Below are 16,502 nucleotides of genomic sequence, written 5' to 3'. Positions count from 1 at the left end.
CAGCTTGTCAGCTGGGTATGTTATTATTCTGTTTTGAGGTAGGATCTGAGATTTTGACTGAAATCGATGCTGACTTCTATTTATACCTACATCTACTTGTACACAGAAAGTCCTTGTGTCTAGTAAGCAATATTTTCTCCCTGAACATTAAGGCAATGATAAACAGTTATCTAACAAATTATGTTGGTTTGATGCTAACTGAATCTGGGTCTTAGTTTTCAGGATTTTCATGGAGAGTCTTTCTATAGAAGTTTAGTTGGGAACATGGGACACCCTAAAACCTCAGGAGCCCACAGAATCAGAGAGTGTTCACATCTAGCATCTTAACTAGCTAAAAAAGTAAAATAGGTACAATAGCTTAAGACAAAATGCTACTATTCACACTGTTTACAACCAAGCAGAATGATGAGCAAAGCACTAATGATGACTTTGTTCCGAACTGTGTGAATTATTTGACCCTGACTTACATGCTATGCTGTTGCTGCTAGGGTGAGCCTGGCAATGTTGGTCCTGCTGGTGCTCCTGGTCCTGCTGGCTCTGGTGGAATCCCAGGAGAGAGAGGTGTTGCTGGTGTTCCAGGAGGCAAGGGTGAAAAGGTAAGGTGGACAACCGCTTTGTTACTGCATGCAGAGGTTTGGAAGATGCCTGAATTTCATTAACTTGAAAAAACCTGAAAGTTACCCCAATGCAACTTTTATTTACAGTGAAACTGAATTACTTAGTGAGCAAGTAGAGGTTTTGTTGGTCTAACAGAATGGCAGTCTTTTCTAAGGCTTATTTTTATCTTTTCTCAGCATTTGGGATCGGCTTAAGTGGCAATTAGTTCTTCACAGAATTGGGTAACAATGAGCTAATCTTTACCAGAGAAATACTAAAGCTGTCTTTAAGTACAGACTTTTTAGTAGGAATGGGCCTACCAATCACAAAGAACTGAGTCTCTGGATCAAATCCATGACTGCTCTAGGCGCAGTGATGATACAAGAAAATCTGTTGCAAAGAGTTTTGGATTGTATCAGTTTTCCACGAAATCAGAAAAAATATTTTAGCCAATTTAAACCCTTATATAAAACTGTAAACTCTGGTTGCCAGTCCTGTTGCTACTTCAGCCTTGCCATGTAATTATCTATAGAACTGATTTTTATCTTGCTTTGTACCTTTCATTCCATATTCTCTCTTGTTCATTATTTAAAATCTAACCTGAGATTTTTTAGAACTGCTTTATTTGACTAAAAATCCATAGTCATTTATCATAAATGAAGTTGTAAGGATATTTTTAAAAATTCCTTGCAGACTTTTTAAAAAACGTAATGTATTGACATGCAAATTAATGCAGAAGACTAGGCTGTATTTTAAAAAAATACATGGAACAGAGTGCTGGTCTGATTTCTTGACTCTGGTGGTGGCCTGGATATAGCTTTTTGTTATATGAAACATATGGCTTTTTATGTGACTACCCATATGACATCATTGTTTTTAACAGGTCTTTTCCTACTTCAATTAGAAACTATAACATGAATACCCAGAATAATTTTTACAAATAGCTATTTTTTAACCAAAAGAAAAGGGATTTTGACAGTGGATTTATATTAATAATTTGTAATGTACATCAACTTGGTTTTGAATTTTTAATTCCATCCAAAATTCTTGGTATTTTGGAGAAACTAAGTAGGTTTCCCATGAAAGGAGCAGACTTCTCATTCTGAAAAGCATGTCAATTCTCTTTGCAAAGTTTCACTTTTCAAGTCAGTACATACTCAGAAATAAGAATGAAATAATAATCAAAGTCCATTCCAAATAAAACCCCTAGTATTATAAGCATTTTATATGATGTGCAAGTAACACACAAATACTCGGCAAAGAGTTCAAGACTTCTTTCATACAAACCATTGTGTTCATTACCAATATAATGTTTTTTTCCTCTCTGTGTATTCTAGGGTCCCCCAGGTCTGAGAGGCGATACGGGTGCAACAGGAAGAGATGGTGCTCGTGTGAGTATCTTTTGGTTCTACTTGAGTTTACCTTGCTGTGCCTCAGAACTTAAGTGACTGAAAAGGATGTTCATGACTTAAGTTTCCCCCTGTATTGTGTTACTGCTTCTTTCTGCCCATTTTAATACAAATAAGTGTGATTTCATTGCCCCTTGTCCAGGGATGTTTGAATTTAGGGGGAGAAAGAGAGAAAAGTGTTTACTTCTCACGCATCCAAGGAGAGAAATTACATGAGCAGAGAACCTTGTATTGCAGAGACAGCTGTTCACTGTGACATTATCTTCTTTAATTTCATAGGGTCAGCCCAGACACCTAATTCTAAAGGCAGCCTGCAAAGCTACATGAAAAATTATCATTAATTTGAGATTTCAGGTGCCTGTCCTAGAATTAATACATTGGGAAGGAAAATAACAGAATAGATCATGCGTCCTTATATTGAAAACATCTGGAAGAAAATCACACACCTTTCTCTAGGAGGAAAGAGAAAAATTATTTAAAGTAGTTAAATAAATGTGCTCCTACTCACATTTTGTTACAAATGGTGTCCTGTCTCTTGACCTGCAGGGTCTCCCTGGTGCTATTGGTGCTCCTGGCCCTGCTGGTGGCGCTGGTGATCGGGTAAGTCTACTCTTTGAATGAAAAAGTGTCTTCTTTGTTTATGCAGTTTACCCACACATGAATATTAAAGATTATTTCCATCTTTCTGATGTGCACAAGTTCTGTACATTTTTCAGACTTGGGAGGCAAGGGTTCTTGAGACTCTTCAGCAAAGTTTGCCATAGAACTCCAAACCTTTTCCTAAAAGGGCAGGAAAGTGATGCATAACTACATGGTACTGTGTTATATGTGGAGAAGATTCTAATTCAGGCTTTGGTGGAATTCTGCCCAGTCAAGGTTAGACTCCACAATCCTTCTCCCACTGTGAGAAGAGGTTTTGATATAGTGATGAATAACCACACATTATCTCAGAATGATCCTTAATCCTGTCTGAGAATCATTAGAATTTACTGATACAGGGTGGATCAAAACCAGAAGCATTATCAGCAATATCCCCTCCATTGGAGACACAGGGGACTCACTACATGCACCAGTACCACAAAGTCACCCCCATTCTGACTACAGCCAGGCCTTTCCCCACGGTGTCATAATGTTTTCTGCTATCTCTTTAAGGGTGAAGGAGGTCCTGCTGGTCCTGCTGGTCCTGCTGGTGCCCGTGGTATCCCTGTAAGTAGCAATTTCTACAGCTATTCTTGTGTCAAAGACATGATGTTCAGAAAACTGCCCTTTTAAAGCCCAGTCCAACCAGTCCTCTCTTCTTTGTCCTCTCCTTAGGGCGAACGTGGTGAGCCTGGTCCCGTAGGTCCAAGTGGATTTGCTGGACCCCCTGTGAGTTCTGTTTGTGCTTTTCTCATGTTGATGCCATGCCATCCCTCTGTTTCCTTTACAAGAGTCCTACTCCTCATTCTGTCTGTTTTTCTGCCTGTAGGGTGCAGCTGGTCAGCCTGGTGCTAAAGGCGAGCGTGGGCCTAAAGGACCCAAGGGTGAAACTGGACCAACAGGTGCTATTGGCCCAATCGGTGCTTCTGGACCACCAGTAAGTGAATCGTGTCTTGTTAAAATGCACAGTTCTTAACTGTGCTATGCAAGAAATACACTTACCTGAAGGCCTTGAATTCTGGAAAAGTAATTAAAAAAAAGAAACAAAACTTCAGAACAAATTAGGCTGTGAGGAAAGTCACCATACTGATTTTTTCATGCATTATATAAACTTTGTCAATCTATTTATGTGGGCTCAGATTGTGAGTCTGGAACTGAAATAAGGAAGAAAAAAAAAAAAACAAACTACTTTTCAACTTGCTCTGAAGATCAGCAAAATCACTCTGTCTTGGACCATCCAGGCAGTGATTGTGGGTAAGTTCTGAGCTGAGGATGTTGATACCTTTCTTTCAAAGTCAGGATGTGTGCTGTCACAATCTAATTTTCAGACTCAGTCATCCAGAAGCATATGTGGAAGTTTGTTCATGCACCCACTTGCACACAGGCTTTTCATGTGCTAACAGCTTTATAGCCCAAAGCTATATATTGCTTCACATGCATGCAGCCCATCATTGGGGAACTGTTTGAAATCATGCAGAAAGTCAGACTCAGGTACTTCAAATACCATAACATGTTGCAAGACAACATGGCTTGGGGTACTTACTGTATAGTTTTAATAGACCCATACCAAGCTCTTGCACTATGTGGATGTGTAAGTCACACAGTGCAAAAGGAAAACTTACTGATTTTGCCCTATTTTGACATTCTGACTTCCAGATTTCTCTAGATGCACGTAACATTTGCAAGAGATTCACTTGAATTATAAATGTCTTAAACAGCTGTTTCCAGGCCTTATGATACTGATTTAAAATATCTGTGAGAATTTAAAACCCTGGTACGAGGATAGACAGTGCGGTTTTGGGCCCACTTATCCCCCTGCTGGAGTAAAAATTACCCTTAGCTATCACAGGAGAGACACTGAGCCCTTATTATAAATAGGGAACATTAACTACCTTTGCTTAATCCATCTCTCTTTTTCAATCCTTCATACTTAGGGTCCCGTTGGTGCTGCTGGTCCTGCTGGCCCTCGTGGTGATGCTGGTCCTCCTGTAAGTCTTCAGGCTTTTGGTACTGACATTGTTGCTTTTCATGAAGTTATTGTTGCCTTTAAAATTAATCTTCCTTTTCACTACCATTTTTAGGGCATGACTGGTTTCCCTGGTGCTGCTGGAAGAGTTGGTCCTCCTGGCCCTGCTGTAAGTAACTCATGAAGAAGTTCTAATAGCAGATAAATAAGAAGTTGCTTTGGTTAGAGATAATCCTAATTTTTGTTTCATGGACACAAATTCTAATTGCACTGAACACCTCAGATCCCTATAAGATTGGATAAGAAAAAATATCTAACTGCTCAAACTCCCAGAGTAGTAGCTATGCATTTAATTCCTGGGGTTTTTTTACAGTCCATCAAGCATACCTATTCATCTTGAAGTACCCAACCATTTGCAAAATTCTTTGTTTATTTGCTTTTGTTCAAATTAATGGCTACACAGTTATTCCTGGTGGACAAGTGGAATAAGGACATCTTGTCCAATCTGCAAAAGCATGTTAAGGTTATCTTATTTCCACACTTTCTAAACTTATTTGCAGTTCCAGCCCCTGTCTTGAGCAAGGAAAACTCACACTATGTTTTAGAATGTGAATCCCTGCTTATTTATTTTTCAGCCAGAAAATCTCATTCCAGATTGACATTTGAAATTTTTCTTCTCAAAGGTGTTTCCAACCTCTACCAAAAGGCAATTCTTTCCCTAGATACTCTGGATTTAAATACATTTTAAATCCCAGTATCCAAAGAAAACAATCCTGTTAAATTGGAAGAGGTTGGGTTTTTTTCTCATAGATTTTATAATTGCAATTAATGTTTCCAGAGAGAGATAAATCTATATTTTACCACCAAATTATGCCACTTCCACCTGCCCTGATTAAAACAAACAAACAAACAAACAAACAAAAATCAGTTCAATAATTCTACAGATTCCAGCTATCCTCTACTGACAAAGCAAACAAAGTTGCTGCATCAGAGTAGCTGATAACCTGTTTGTTGCAAAGCACATTTTTTTTACATGGACTTAAAGTGAAGTTTATCTCTGATGTCCCCAGTTAATGGTTCTATATTGTAATGGTATCATATTCATCCTAGGGCATCACTGGTCCCCCTGGTCCTCCTGGCCCAGCTGGCAAAGATGGTCCTAGAGGTCTGCGTGGTGATGTTGGACCAGTTGGCCGTACTGGTGAACAAGGTATTGCTGGCCCACCTGGCTTTGCTGGTGAGAAAGGTCCATCTGGAGAGGCTGGTGCTGCTGTAAGTTACTGAGTATCACATCTCTTTAAAGGTGTTTCTGTTATGTAAATGCTATGGTCTCTAAGATACTTTTGGTGTTTGTGAAGGGCTTTGCTGTTTTACCCACGAATTTAGCAAAGCTTTTAAATAGAAGTTGCAGTGAGATGCAAGAAATTGTTTATAGGCGTGATTGACAAACATGCCTTTAAAAAGTGAACCTGATCCCTGGATCAAGTTTTTTTTGCTCTCTGTTTTTCTTGTGGAGAGTTTTATCTTTCTCTGTAGATAGAGCAAATGAAAGCAACAAGACTAACTATAGAAAAAATTGATACTTAGTCTGAGAAAGGGAAGCAGAGTCTCCTGCTCTGAAATTGATCATCGTGGATGGAAAAGGGAACATGTGAACATCCATTTAGAACAATCTCAATTCATATCTGCATCAGAAACTCTGATTTGTGGGGATCAGGGTGTTAAAGTTGTCTGCCCCCAGGTTGACTTAGAACTATGCAAATAAATGAATTAATTTTGAGTATCTTTAAGCTTGCACATCCAAATTACTGGCTTTTTTTAAGGTCATAAACATTTCTGTCTTACTGAAGTGAGCACTTGTGTGAAATACCACCATTGTTTCTCAACCAAAAATTACAGAAGTTTCTTCTGTGATCTGCAGAAGTTTGAGCTGAGAATGAAATCTTCAGTATCATTGACAGATATGTATGTTAAATTTATTTTTGTCTTGTAATATAAATATTATTCTCTTCACATCACAGGGTCCTCCTGGTACCCCAGGTCCTCAGGGTATTCTTGGTGCTCCTGGTATCCTTGGTCTGCCTGGTTCTCGGGGAGAACGTGGTCTTCCAGGCATCTCTGGAGCAACAGTGAGTATATGATTAGTAAACTGCTTTAAACGGATAATGTTTTAAAAAATCCCAAACAATACAACAAACAAAAAAACCCACAAAACCAAACCAAACCAACAAACAAAAAAATACACAAAAAACAAACAAACAAACAAACAAAAAACCACAAACCAAACAAAAAAAAAACCACAACCAAAAAAAACCATTTATGGGAAGCCAGGGAAAAGGAGATGTAGATTCTGCTCTTTCCATTGCTGCTGGAAACAGAAGATATGAACCTAACAGACTTTGAGCAATGGAAGAAATTATGGCTTGTTGCAGACAAACAAGACTTGTGTCAGCAAGTGAGCATATTTCTGACTGTCATCAGAGGTTTCTGATAGTAAAATTTAGAATGAAGATAATATTTGATATAGTTAGATATGTTTCACATGTCCTGATTCTTCTTCATTTCCTGAACTAGTTTCAGATAAATGTTTCTGTTAGATAAAGGCCAAAAGCTCTGTAAGACTGGTTTATGTTGTATTATAATGCCACATTTTGTTACCACTGTTCCTGTATTAGGGTGAACCTGGTCCCCTGGGTGTTTCTGGTCCTCCTGGTGCCCGTGGTCCCTCTGGTCCTGTGGGTTCTCCTGGTCCAAATGGTGCTCCTGGTGAAGCTGGACGTGATGTAAGCTGTCTTATTTCCACTTCAGGTTGCTTTTCCTTTATTCTGAGGCAAAGACAAATACAAAGAAAAAGTGGATGGAACTGGAGATTGTTCTGCTAGCAAACCTGTACCTTGCAAAGTCTTCAGAGAAAATTATATCAGGATTTTTATAGACATGGATTCCCATCCCTAATTAGGTGACAAATTCTTCAAGGCAAAACTTATGTCTGAAATACATTCTGGAGTCACTATCAGAATCTTTTGACTTCTTTACTTAATTGCCAAGAAAGATGGAGTGGGGAAAAGGTTACTTCATTGTTGGAACTGAGAACAAATAATACATTCCAGGGGATTTACTTTGGCTATAGAGAAGAATATATCACAAAGGCCTTGTTTATCAACAAATTTTCTTAAGCATCATGTAAGACACATTATACATGTCTTTCAGGGAAGTATAAAAATTGCAGTCACTTTTACCTGAGGTATATAGTGATTCACGATTTTAAAGGCAAAGCTTTTTTAAATTAAGACCCACTCAGAAGGCCTATGAAGCACATTACCCAAACTGTTGTAATTCAGTTGTTGGAGTTGTGCAACACTCAGCACTGTTTTGGAGTCCTAAAAAAACAGATACAAACACTGTGGCTGAGCTACAGAGTGTTTCCCAGTGTGTATTCCCTCTCCACAAAACCTAAAGTTTGCAGGGTAAAAGCACTACAGAGCCAAGTCTGGCCTATGTGGCAGGTACTGCTGAACTGCAGGTTAAGGCACAATGGTGATGTGAGCCCTGTGCAGAAGGGGTAATGTGGGGACACTGGACTGGAAGAAATTGTTCCCTCTAATGTCCTGCCTTGGGGGTGATTACTTGGAAGACAGAGCCCTACTCCAACAACTTCACAGAGTAGCAGATAAATGTATCCATTCAATTTAACCATCCAAGTTGGTAATTCACCTTAAACCAGGATCCTGAGACTTGCAGGATCTCAAAGAGAACAGAGAATAATAATTAAAAAGAAACAAACTTTATGTTCCATGGGAATTTTCTGAAGGAAAAGGTTTGCTTCTGTACACAGTGAAACAGGTGAAGTGGGATTAACGTTCACAAAGGAATTCATTTAACCTTGTGAAGTACTACAGCTAAAGTAATTTAGTTTTCTGAGAAAATTAATATATTTGAGGGATTTGAGAACAGTATCTATAAGGAAGACCTTTTTGTCTTCAAGCTTAATACTATTCCATTCAGTGTCTTCTTACTATCATTGGAAGAAATTAAACTGACACACAGTTCCATGTGAGATGAAAGGTGATGGAATTTAATATTTTTTTCATGGTCTTTTAACAGGGCAATCCTGGAAATGATGGTCCTCCAGGCCGTGATGGTGCTCCTGGTTTCAAGGTAACTTGTCTGGTTTTTTCTTTTATTTCATTATTATGGAAGAAATATTCCAATATGTGTAAGTCAGTAGTAGCACACTCCCTACTGTTGTGTTTCTTTGTTCCCAGGGTGAGCGTGGTGCTCCTGGTAATCCTGGTCCCAGTGGTGCTCTGGGTGCTCCTGGTCCTCATGGCCAAGTTGGTCCTTCTGGAAAGCCTGGAAACCGTGGTGACCCTGTAAGTTGATGAGACCATAATTTTTTTATTTAGGTCTAAGAGGACTAAGATTTGTCCATCAGACATATATACATAAAATACCTCACACCTCTACAATATGTGGATAATTACTTCACTTTCGGCAAAGATGTGTTGAGCATGGAACCTTCATTAGAACAGTATACAGCAGTGACATGCATTTTTATTCTTGTTTCAGGGTCCTGCTGGTGCTGTCGGTCCTGCTGGTGCTTTTGGTCCAAGAGGTCTTGCTGTAAGTCTGATTTTTAAATACATTACCACATTGATGCAAGAAGAGAAAACATGCTTTGATAATAAGGACTCATGACTCTGCTCAAGATACCGACACAAAAAGTAGTGCTTAAGGACCTGTGAATGTTTATGGATCTAGAATCTTAATCAGCATTCTCTTTTATGGGACCGGTCCTGAAACTTTGGGATTAGCACTCCTCCTCGTTTTGTTAACAGGATGTAATTTATACACACTGGGGCAACCTATGGCATAATGTAGAATGCTTATGCTTATTTCTCTGACAACTATGTTCCTTCCTAGGGCCCACAAGGTCCACGTGGTGAGAAAGGTCTACCTGGTGATAAGGGTCCTAGAGGTCTGCCTGGCTTGAAGGGACACAATGGATTGCAGGGTCTTCCTGGTCTGGCTGTAAGTAAATGATTTTTAGCATTTTGAATATAAAAAGAGGGAGGAAAAAAAAAAGGGAATAAGGTCACCCTAGGGTGGAATTATATATGCACCACCCAGCAGATTGATACCACTTACTCCACTCTGCATCATTTTCAAAGACCATTAAGAGTCTCTTTAACACTCAATGCTCTTCATATAAAATGGCAAATTTTAATAGGCTTTTATTAATGATTTTAATAATTAATTATTTTAATGGCTTTAGAACTATGAGTACTATTAATTGCCTTGAAACTCGACTGTGTTTGGCTAGCACAGAATTAAAAAAACTCTGTGTTAGTATTTCTTATTTTGACTAGAAATTGTAAAGCCTCTGTATCATAGAGAAAAAGCAATTTATGAATTTTCTTCCCTTTTAAGTTGAGGTATTGCCTTCAGGAGTTCTGACTTTTATTTTAAAGCCTTCTCTGAAAACCTGAAGAATCAATATAGAGAATTCTATAGGTTATCACATTAAATACCTCTTTACACCCTCTCTCCTTCCTTCGCAAAGCAGGCATTTTAAATTCCAGCTTCATTAATAAATGTAATTAGCCCTAGAATACCATTCTCTGACTATAGCTCCTTCTTGAATCATGCAAACACAAACATGTGCCACTGCTTTTTTTAAAGACTGCGCATGTATCTTCCCCAATAGGGACAACATGGTGATCAAGGTCCTCCTGGTAACAATGGCCCTGCTGGCCCAAGGGTATGTAAATTTCAAACCATTCTAATAATTCTCCCATTATTTTTGTGCAATATATATGTACACTCCCATTTATATGAATCTCTATTTGTAGTGTTTTTACTGTCATTAAACTGTTCAAATTTCCTTTTAGGGTCCACCTGGTCCCTCTGGTCCTCCTGGTAAAGATGGTCGCAATGGTCTCCCTGGACCTATTGGCCCTGCTGGTGTGCGTGGCTCTCACGGTAGCCAAGGTCCTGCTGTGAGTATAACTCTTATTTTTTTGATTTAACACATTTAAGTCACACAAGAAGCCTAGCAGTGTAGGAATATATGTGAGTTTATTTATTAAAAAAAAAAATTAAACATATTTCCCTGTTAGGTCTAAACTTGAAGTCCTTGTTCACTCCTTACAGCCAGACAGCAAATACACAAAGGAGGAGTTGTAGTCCTACACTGTGCATCTTCCACTGCTTCAGCCCATAGCAATCACCACAGGGCAAGTCCATACGTACTGCCTCTGATTAGAGCTAAGGGTGCCAGGAATTAAGTAGGACTATGTATGTGTGGAAGCATTTGATTGAGAGAAAAATATGTCTAACAGAATGCCTCTTGTCTTTTGCTTTTGAAAAACTTTAGGGTCCTCCTGGACCTCCTGGTCCCCCTGGTCCCCCTGGTCCCAACGGTGGTGGATATGAAGTTGGCTTTGATGCAGAATACTACCGGGCTGATCAGCCTTCTCTCAGACCCAAGGATTATGAAGTTGATGCCACTCTGAAAACACTGAACAACCAAATTGAGACCCTGCTGACCCCAGAAGGCTCCAAAAAGAACCCAGCTCGCACCTGTCGTGACCTAAGACTTAGCCACCCAGAATGGAGCAGCGGTATGTTGGTGCCACATATTTGCCCTTTCTGGCTCGGAGTCCATATAGCTTATCAACTTTCTTTGATGGCATCCTTGGCCACCTGACAAAAATGCTAAATGACAAAGAGGTTATTGCTGTCTCCACTGAAAATAGATACATTCTGAAAAGCTCTTTATAGCTATTGCTGCACATTATTCCAATAATTTTTTCAAAACAATGCAAAAATACTTAACCCTAGATTTCAAATACAGTTGCTTATACACTAACAATCCGAAATATCTATTCATCCCACTTATCACCTTAATATTGTACCTAGCTGTGATACTTATGGGCTCTCTCTGAGTTCCTATATCAGACAAGTGAATATGAACTGAATGCAAAGGTTAAGCTGAGTGAACTGTTCTTCACATTTCTTTCCTCCGTGGCAGGCTTCTACTGGATTGATCCCAACCAAGGCTGCTCTGCAGATGCCATTAGAGTATACTGTGACTTTGCCACTGGTGAGACTTGCATTTATGCCAACCCTGACAATATTCCCGCTAAGAATTGGTATATCAACAAGAATCCCAAGGACAAGAAGCACATATGGTTTGGTGAAGCTATCAATGGAGGCAGCCAGGTAAGTGATGTATGGGAGGATGACTATTTTCTACAGCGCTGTCTGAAGAGTTCCCAACTCACTGACTCTCAGTAAGCAAGCAGATAAATTAAACTCTCTTAGCGGAGAAATATGGAAAAGGGAACTACCTTTTATTCCAAGGGCACAGAGCTCTGGTTCTGGTTTAGATCACAGTTTGCTAAAAGTATTTCTCAGTATTGTTCTAATATTTCTTGATATCTACTGATGATCAATTCAGCATGACTAATGGCTATTGCTGAGGAAAGCCTGGACTGCAATATGTTACAATAGTAAAAAGACAGTCCAGAAATTCTGAAAAAGTAAGAAAACCAGATTTACTTACTCTTTTAATGGAGATTTTTTTTACATATGACACTGTTCCTGAAGAGATAATTATATTACACATCACAGATCCACAGTGTATGCCACCATAACATTCAGAATTGTCAGTGTAAATAAAAACAAGAAATATGTCTTCTTGCACCCTCCCAGCCAATTACAAATAAATCACTTTTGTACATTTAAGTAGGTCTAATTACATCATTCTTAAATGAAATTGAGTTGATCTTGTGATGAAATCAAAGTGTCCAAGATCTTTAATATTAGAGGATTACACTGATCCCACTGGGTCAAAACAATACAGGGTCCTGTTTCTTACAGTCACTAAAAGTACATGCTGCAAAATGAATTTAAGAATGAGGCAAACATTTGTAATATCCACAGACACTAGCCCTCTTAGACTCAAAAAAAAAAAAAAACCAACCAAGATTCAGTGTTTTCTTGAGACAGACAATGTTTCTGTGTATATGTGGAAACAGTAAATTGTCTTCCTTGAACTTATTTGATATTGTCTCTGAATCCACATAAACTGTTAATACCATATTTTGGAACAAAGTTTTACAGTTTAACTACATTCACTCATGTCTGGTTGTCAGTCTACCTCCTACTAGTTTTATTTGATACTCTTTAGCTCTGAAATGGCAATAGACAAGTGATTGCAGACTTAGGTGATTCTTTTTTTTAACGTCTCTAGAGCGACTATCACACACTCGCACTACAAATATCCTTCTTTCCCCAGCAATACCAGTGACTGGGTTCCTCTCTGTTTTTCAGTTTGAATACAATAGTGAAGGAGTGACCTCAAAGGATATGGCCACCCAACTTGCCTTCATGCGTCTGCTGGCCAACCACGCCTCCCAGAACATCACCTACCACTGCAAGAACAGCATTGCCTACATGGATGCAGAAACTGGCAACCTCAAAAAGGCTGTTATGCTGCAGGGATCCAACGATGTTGAACTACGAGCTGAAGGCAACAGCAGATTCACTTTCAGTGTTCTCGAGGATGGATGCTCTGTAAGTAACGTAGAATCCATGGGCACAGTGATTGCCCGTGCTTAAGCACATGACTGGGGACAGAGTCATGCTTTGATTCAGAATTAGATAATCAGTTAGACCAGCAAAATTTTACCCAATGAACATAAATAACCTACAAACCCAACCTAGTCCAGATCCTTAACAAGTGCAAAGGACTGGGGTACAAATGCATCTTATCTTGTACTGTGCAGTGTGGCAGAAAAAAAAAAAAAAAGCTTTTCAGAGGGAGGAGATCCAAATTCTGTGTAAGCAGAAAGCTGATGAAAAAAAAGTGCACAAGCTGTAGAATGGGTAGGACCTTTAAGTACTGAAACACTCAGGCAGGGTTCTCTGCTGATTTAACATCAGTGTAAATAAATACATAATAGCAGTTTATGTAGAGCATTACACATACAACTTCAGAAGATTCAAGTAAATATTTTATCTGTGTCAGAAATCTAAATTGTTGGATATTGGGTATCTGATTTGCAAACAGTGGAAGCAAATTAATACAAAATTATTTCAGAAATTACCCATTCAGGTGAAACAATTACTTAATACTAGGAACAATGCAATAACAATTGAAATTAATCTTGTCTTACAGAGAAAGAACAATGAATGGGGCAAAACGATCATTGAATACAGAACAAATAAGCCATCCCGCTTGCCCATTCTTGACATTGCACCTTTGGATATTGGCAGCGCTGACCAAGAATTCGGTTTGGACATTGGCCCAGTCTGTTTTAAATGAATGAACTAAAATTAACTTAAAGCCTCTCCCAAATTATTCTCTTGTTGTTTCTTTTTGTAATGAAAGCTGACTCCTTCCATTTCTTCTGTTCATCTACTTGCTTAAACTCTGGGCGAAAGAGAAGGAGAAGAACTGATTGGAGAATTGTGCAATGAAATTTAATACAGCCCCAAACGGACTTGGAAGTCTTTCAAGATTTAACACCTTGTTTTGGGAAATGTCAACCTTTGTAAAAAACAAAAAACAAAAAACAAAATAAAAAGTCATGAAAGTTTGCACCATTTGTGGCCTTTGAATATCTTCCACAGAGGAAGTTTAAATCCACAGCTTCCAAAGGTTTAAACTACCTCATACACTAAATCAAGTGTGATCCACATCTTTTGTAGGAACTTCTCCATACAATCTGGGGTGCTTTCAGTTCCAATCAAAATACAGTGGTGCTAATTGCATAATTACAGAGTATCTTTCCAATACTTGAACTTCAATGGTGCTAATGACATTTAAAGTATTGCTTCTTGTTTCTTTGAAGTTTGTCTTAAAACTTAGAATGTCCTGTCTCACCCACAGCTTAAGCATGTGGATCATTTTTCCTCATCTTTGTCCTCTTCCTCCAAAATCAGGTGCTCCTGCTTTCAAATCTCATTTCCATCTTCTACAAAGGATAAAAAAAAAAAAAAATCATCATTTCTCAAAAAAGAAAGAAAATGTATTTTGTATATGTGAGATGTTTAAATAAATTGTGAAAAAAAGTAATGAAATAAAGCATGTCCAGTGTTCCAAAAGAAACTATTTAATGAGTTAAGTTACTTGCTTAGATGCATTGGCAGATACTCACACCCAGATTTTACAATACATTTGCATTGCTGTAACTCTGTTAGCCCATTGCTGTAAAACATTTGCTTAAAGCCTTGGGAGGCTGCCTACAACTTTCTCAAGGGTGTGATTGTCTACTTGACTCTTCATTTCAACACCACCTTTTGAAAAGACCCCAAGAAACTTACTCGGTAACTCTGTGCCTCATAGTATGAGGAGTTCAGAAGCAGAAATAATTCCTTCCTTTTTTTCCAAATGTTAAGCAGGACTAAGGGTCGAAAAAAAGATCATCATCTCACTTCAAGGTAGAAGGAAAATGAAGCTTCTGTCTTGCACTTGGAGACAGAAAGCTCTTGAGAAAGCTGTGCTGGCTGGTGCTGTGCTGTAATCAGCAGAACTGTGCCTGTGTGCCTTAGAAAGGATGTGCAGAAGTCTCGTACAAGGAATCTCAAATTCAGTTGTCTTGTCAGGAAGCTCAGGGTTTGTTAGGCCCTTGCAGCTCGTTCAGTTCTGTATGAGACACAGAACTACCTGCTGTTGCTAACCTCAATAATTTGCTTTCACAAAAAACACCACGAGAAGCAAAGGCTGTTCTTCTCTGAGACCTTTCAAGAGAGTGATAAAACCCTAAATGAACTGCAATTACAACAGCCATGATTTTGGAATTGAGAACGTGCTTGGGACAACGCAGAGGGGCCCATGAAGACAACAGCAAAAGCAGGTAAGAGGAGAGGTGAGAAAGGCTTAGTCAGCAGGAAACCCTAAAGGGAAGTATGAAGAAAATATCCAGAATAAAGTCCCTGTAACCTGAAGAAAGCACCACTCCAAAGGTTAACAGTGGAGAGACTGAAGGCAGCTCCAAATGGTGCAAGGAGGAATAAGCACTAAAAACTGTTTCTAAAGACATTTTTTTTGTTTTGGTTGTAATGAACTGATTAAGAAAAAAAGGGCAAATTTCAAAACATGACCTTAAGTGCATCTCCTATGTGCCTGCAGTTGTGTGTGGCATTAGTAAAGAGAGGAATTTCTGTGATAAAATACAGCCCCTTTTTTCTTCACTGAGTTAAACATACTGCAGGTAAATACCTGCATTTACTCATTGGACGATGATGATGATGATGATTCTTCAAGAGTTAATATTTCAAACATTGTTTTACTATTTCAAAATAATTTGTTGTTCTTATAAAAAGAAAATAATTCAATGCTTTAAAATTGTAAGAGTCTCTTTTCTCATGTAGATTAACTACAAACCAGGCAGTTCCTACAAGGACTGAAAAGATAATATTTCATCTCTCAGTCTATGTAATCTGCTAGGATGTATGCAAAGGTTATTGCTAGGACTGGAAGGTGGACCTTTGCTGCCTGGGGAGTTAAAAACAAACCAAAAAAAAAACCCCACAGTTAAAGGGCCACTTGAGGCTTAGAAATGAGACTACAAAGGGAAAACACTGTTTCTTTTGTTATCTTCTGATTTCTCCTCTATCTTCTATTCCATGCCATGTCCTGCTAGGCAGAAAACCCTTCCTTTATATCAGCTCATTGATAACATCCAAATTCTATGTTTTCAGACCTTTGCCACAAAAGCAGCCTCATCTGGAAATTAAATAAAAAAATATATGGTGCCTACCCCACAATTTCCAGCCTCATTAGCACCAAGAAGATACTCAGTTTGGCCTGCAGGTTTTGAGCTCATCAAAATTTATTGCATGATCAAGTATTTTGCTTACGTTATGTACAATATTGAAGA

At 38.7% G+C, this 16,502-nt stretch overlaps 1 protein-coding gene across 1 annotated transcript in view; it reads left to right on the top strand.

The window, feature by feature from the left end:
• Positions 1-14,223, top strand: part of COL1A2 (collagen type I alpha 2 chain) — a 39,173-nt gene extending 24,950 nt beyond the window's left edge. Inside the window, exons 32-52 of the mRNA XM_050312586.1 lie at positions 489-596; positions 1,935-1,988; positions 2,553-2,606; positions 3,159-3,212; positions 3,321-3,374; positions 3,475-3,582; positions 4,580-4,633; positions 4,727-4,780; positions 5,722-5,883; positions 6,633-6,740; positions 7,287-7,394; positions 8,716-8,769; positions 8,877-8,984; positions 9,181-9,234; positions 9,535-9,642; positions 10,319-10,372; positions 10,503-10,610; positions 10,988-11,234; positions 11,645-11,835; positions 12,949-13,191; positions 13,796-14,223. Of these exons, the coding sequence (XP_050168543.1) occupies positions 489-596; positions 1,935-1,988; positions 2,553-2,606; positions 3,159-3,212; positions 3,321-3,374; positions 3,475-3,582; positions 4,580-4,633; positions 4,727-4,780; positions 5,722-5,883; positions 6,633-6,740; positions 7,287-7,394; positions 8,716-8,769; positions 8,877-8,984; positions 9,181-9,234; positions 9,535-9,642; positions 10,319-10,372; positions 10,503-10,610; positions 10,988-11,234; positions 11,645-11,835; positions 12,949-13,191; positions 13,796-13,942 (2,232 nt within the window). The 3' untranslated portion in view covers positions 13,943-14,223. The remainder of the gene's footprint in view (positions 1-488; positions 597-1,934; positions 1,989-2,552; positions 2,607-3,158; positions 3,213-3,320; positions 3,375-3,474; positions 3,583-4,579; positions 4,634-4,726; positions 4,781-5,721; positions 5,884-6,632; positions 6,741-7,286; positions 7,395-8,715; positions 8,770-8,876; positions 8,985-9,180; positions 9,235-9,534; positions 9,643-10,318; positions 10,373-10,502; positions 10,611-10,987; positions 11,235-11,644; positions 11,836-12,948; positions 13,192-13,795) is intronic.
• The last annotated feature ends 2,279 nt before the right edge of the window (positions 14,224-16,502 follow it).

Source organism: Myiozetetes cayanensis, unplaced genomic scaffold (genome assembly GCF_022539395.1).
Source record: "Myiozetetes cayanensis isolate MyiCay16 unplaced genomic scaffold, myiCay2020 scf1, whole genome shotgun sequence".
Classification (NCBI taxonomy): Eukaryota; Metazoa; Chordata; class Aves; order Passeriformes; family Tyrannidae; genus Myiozetetes; species Myiozetetes cayanensis.
The sequence above is the reverse complement of the archived record's forward strand: the minus strand, read 5'-3'. Positions and strand labels throughout refer to the sequence as shown.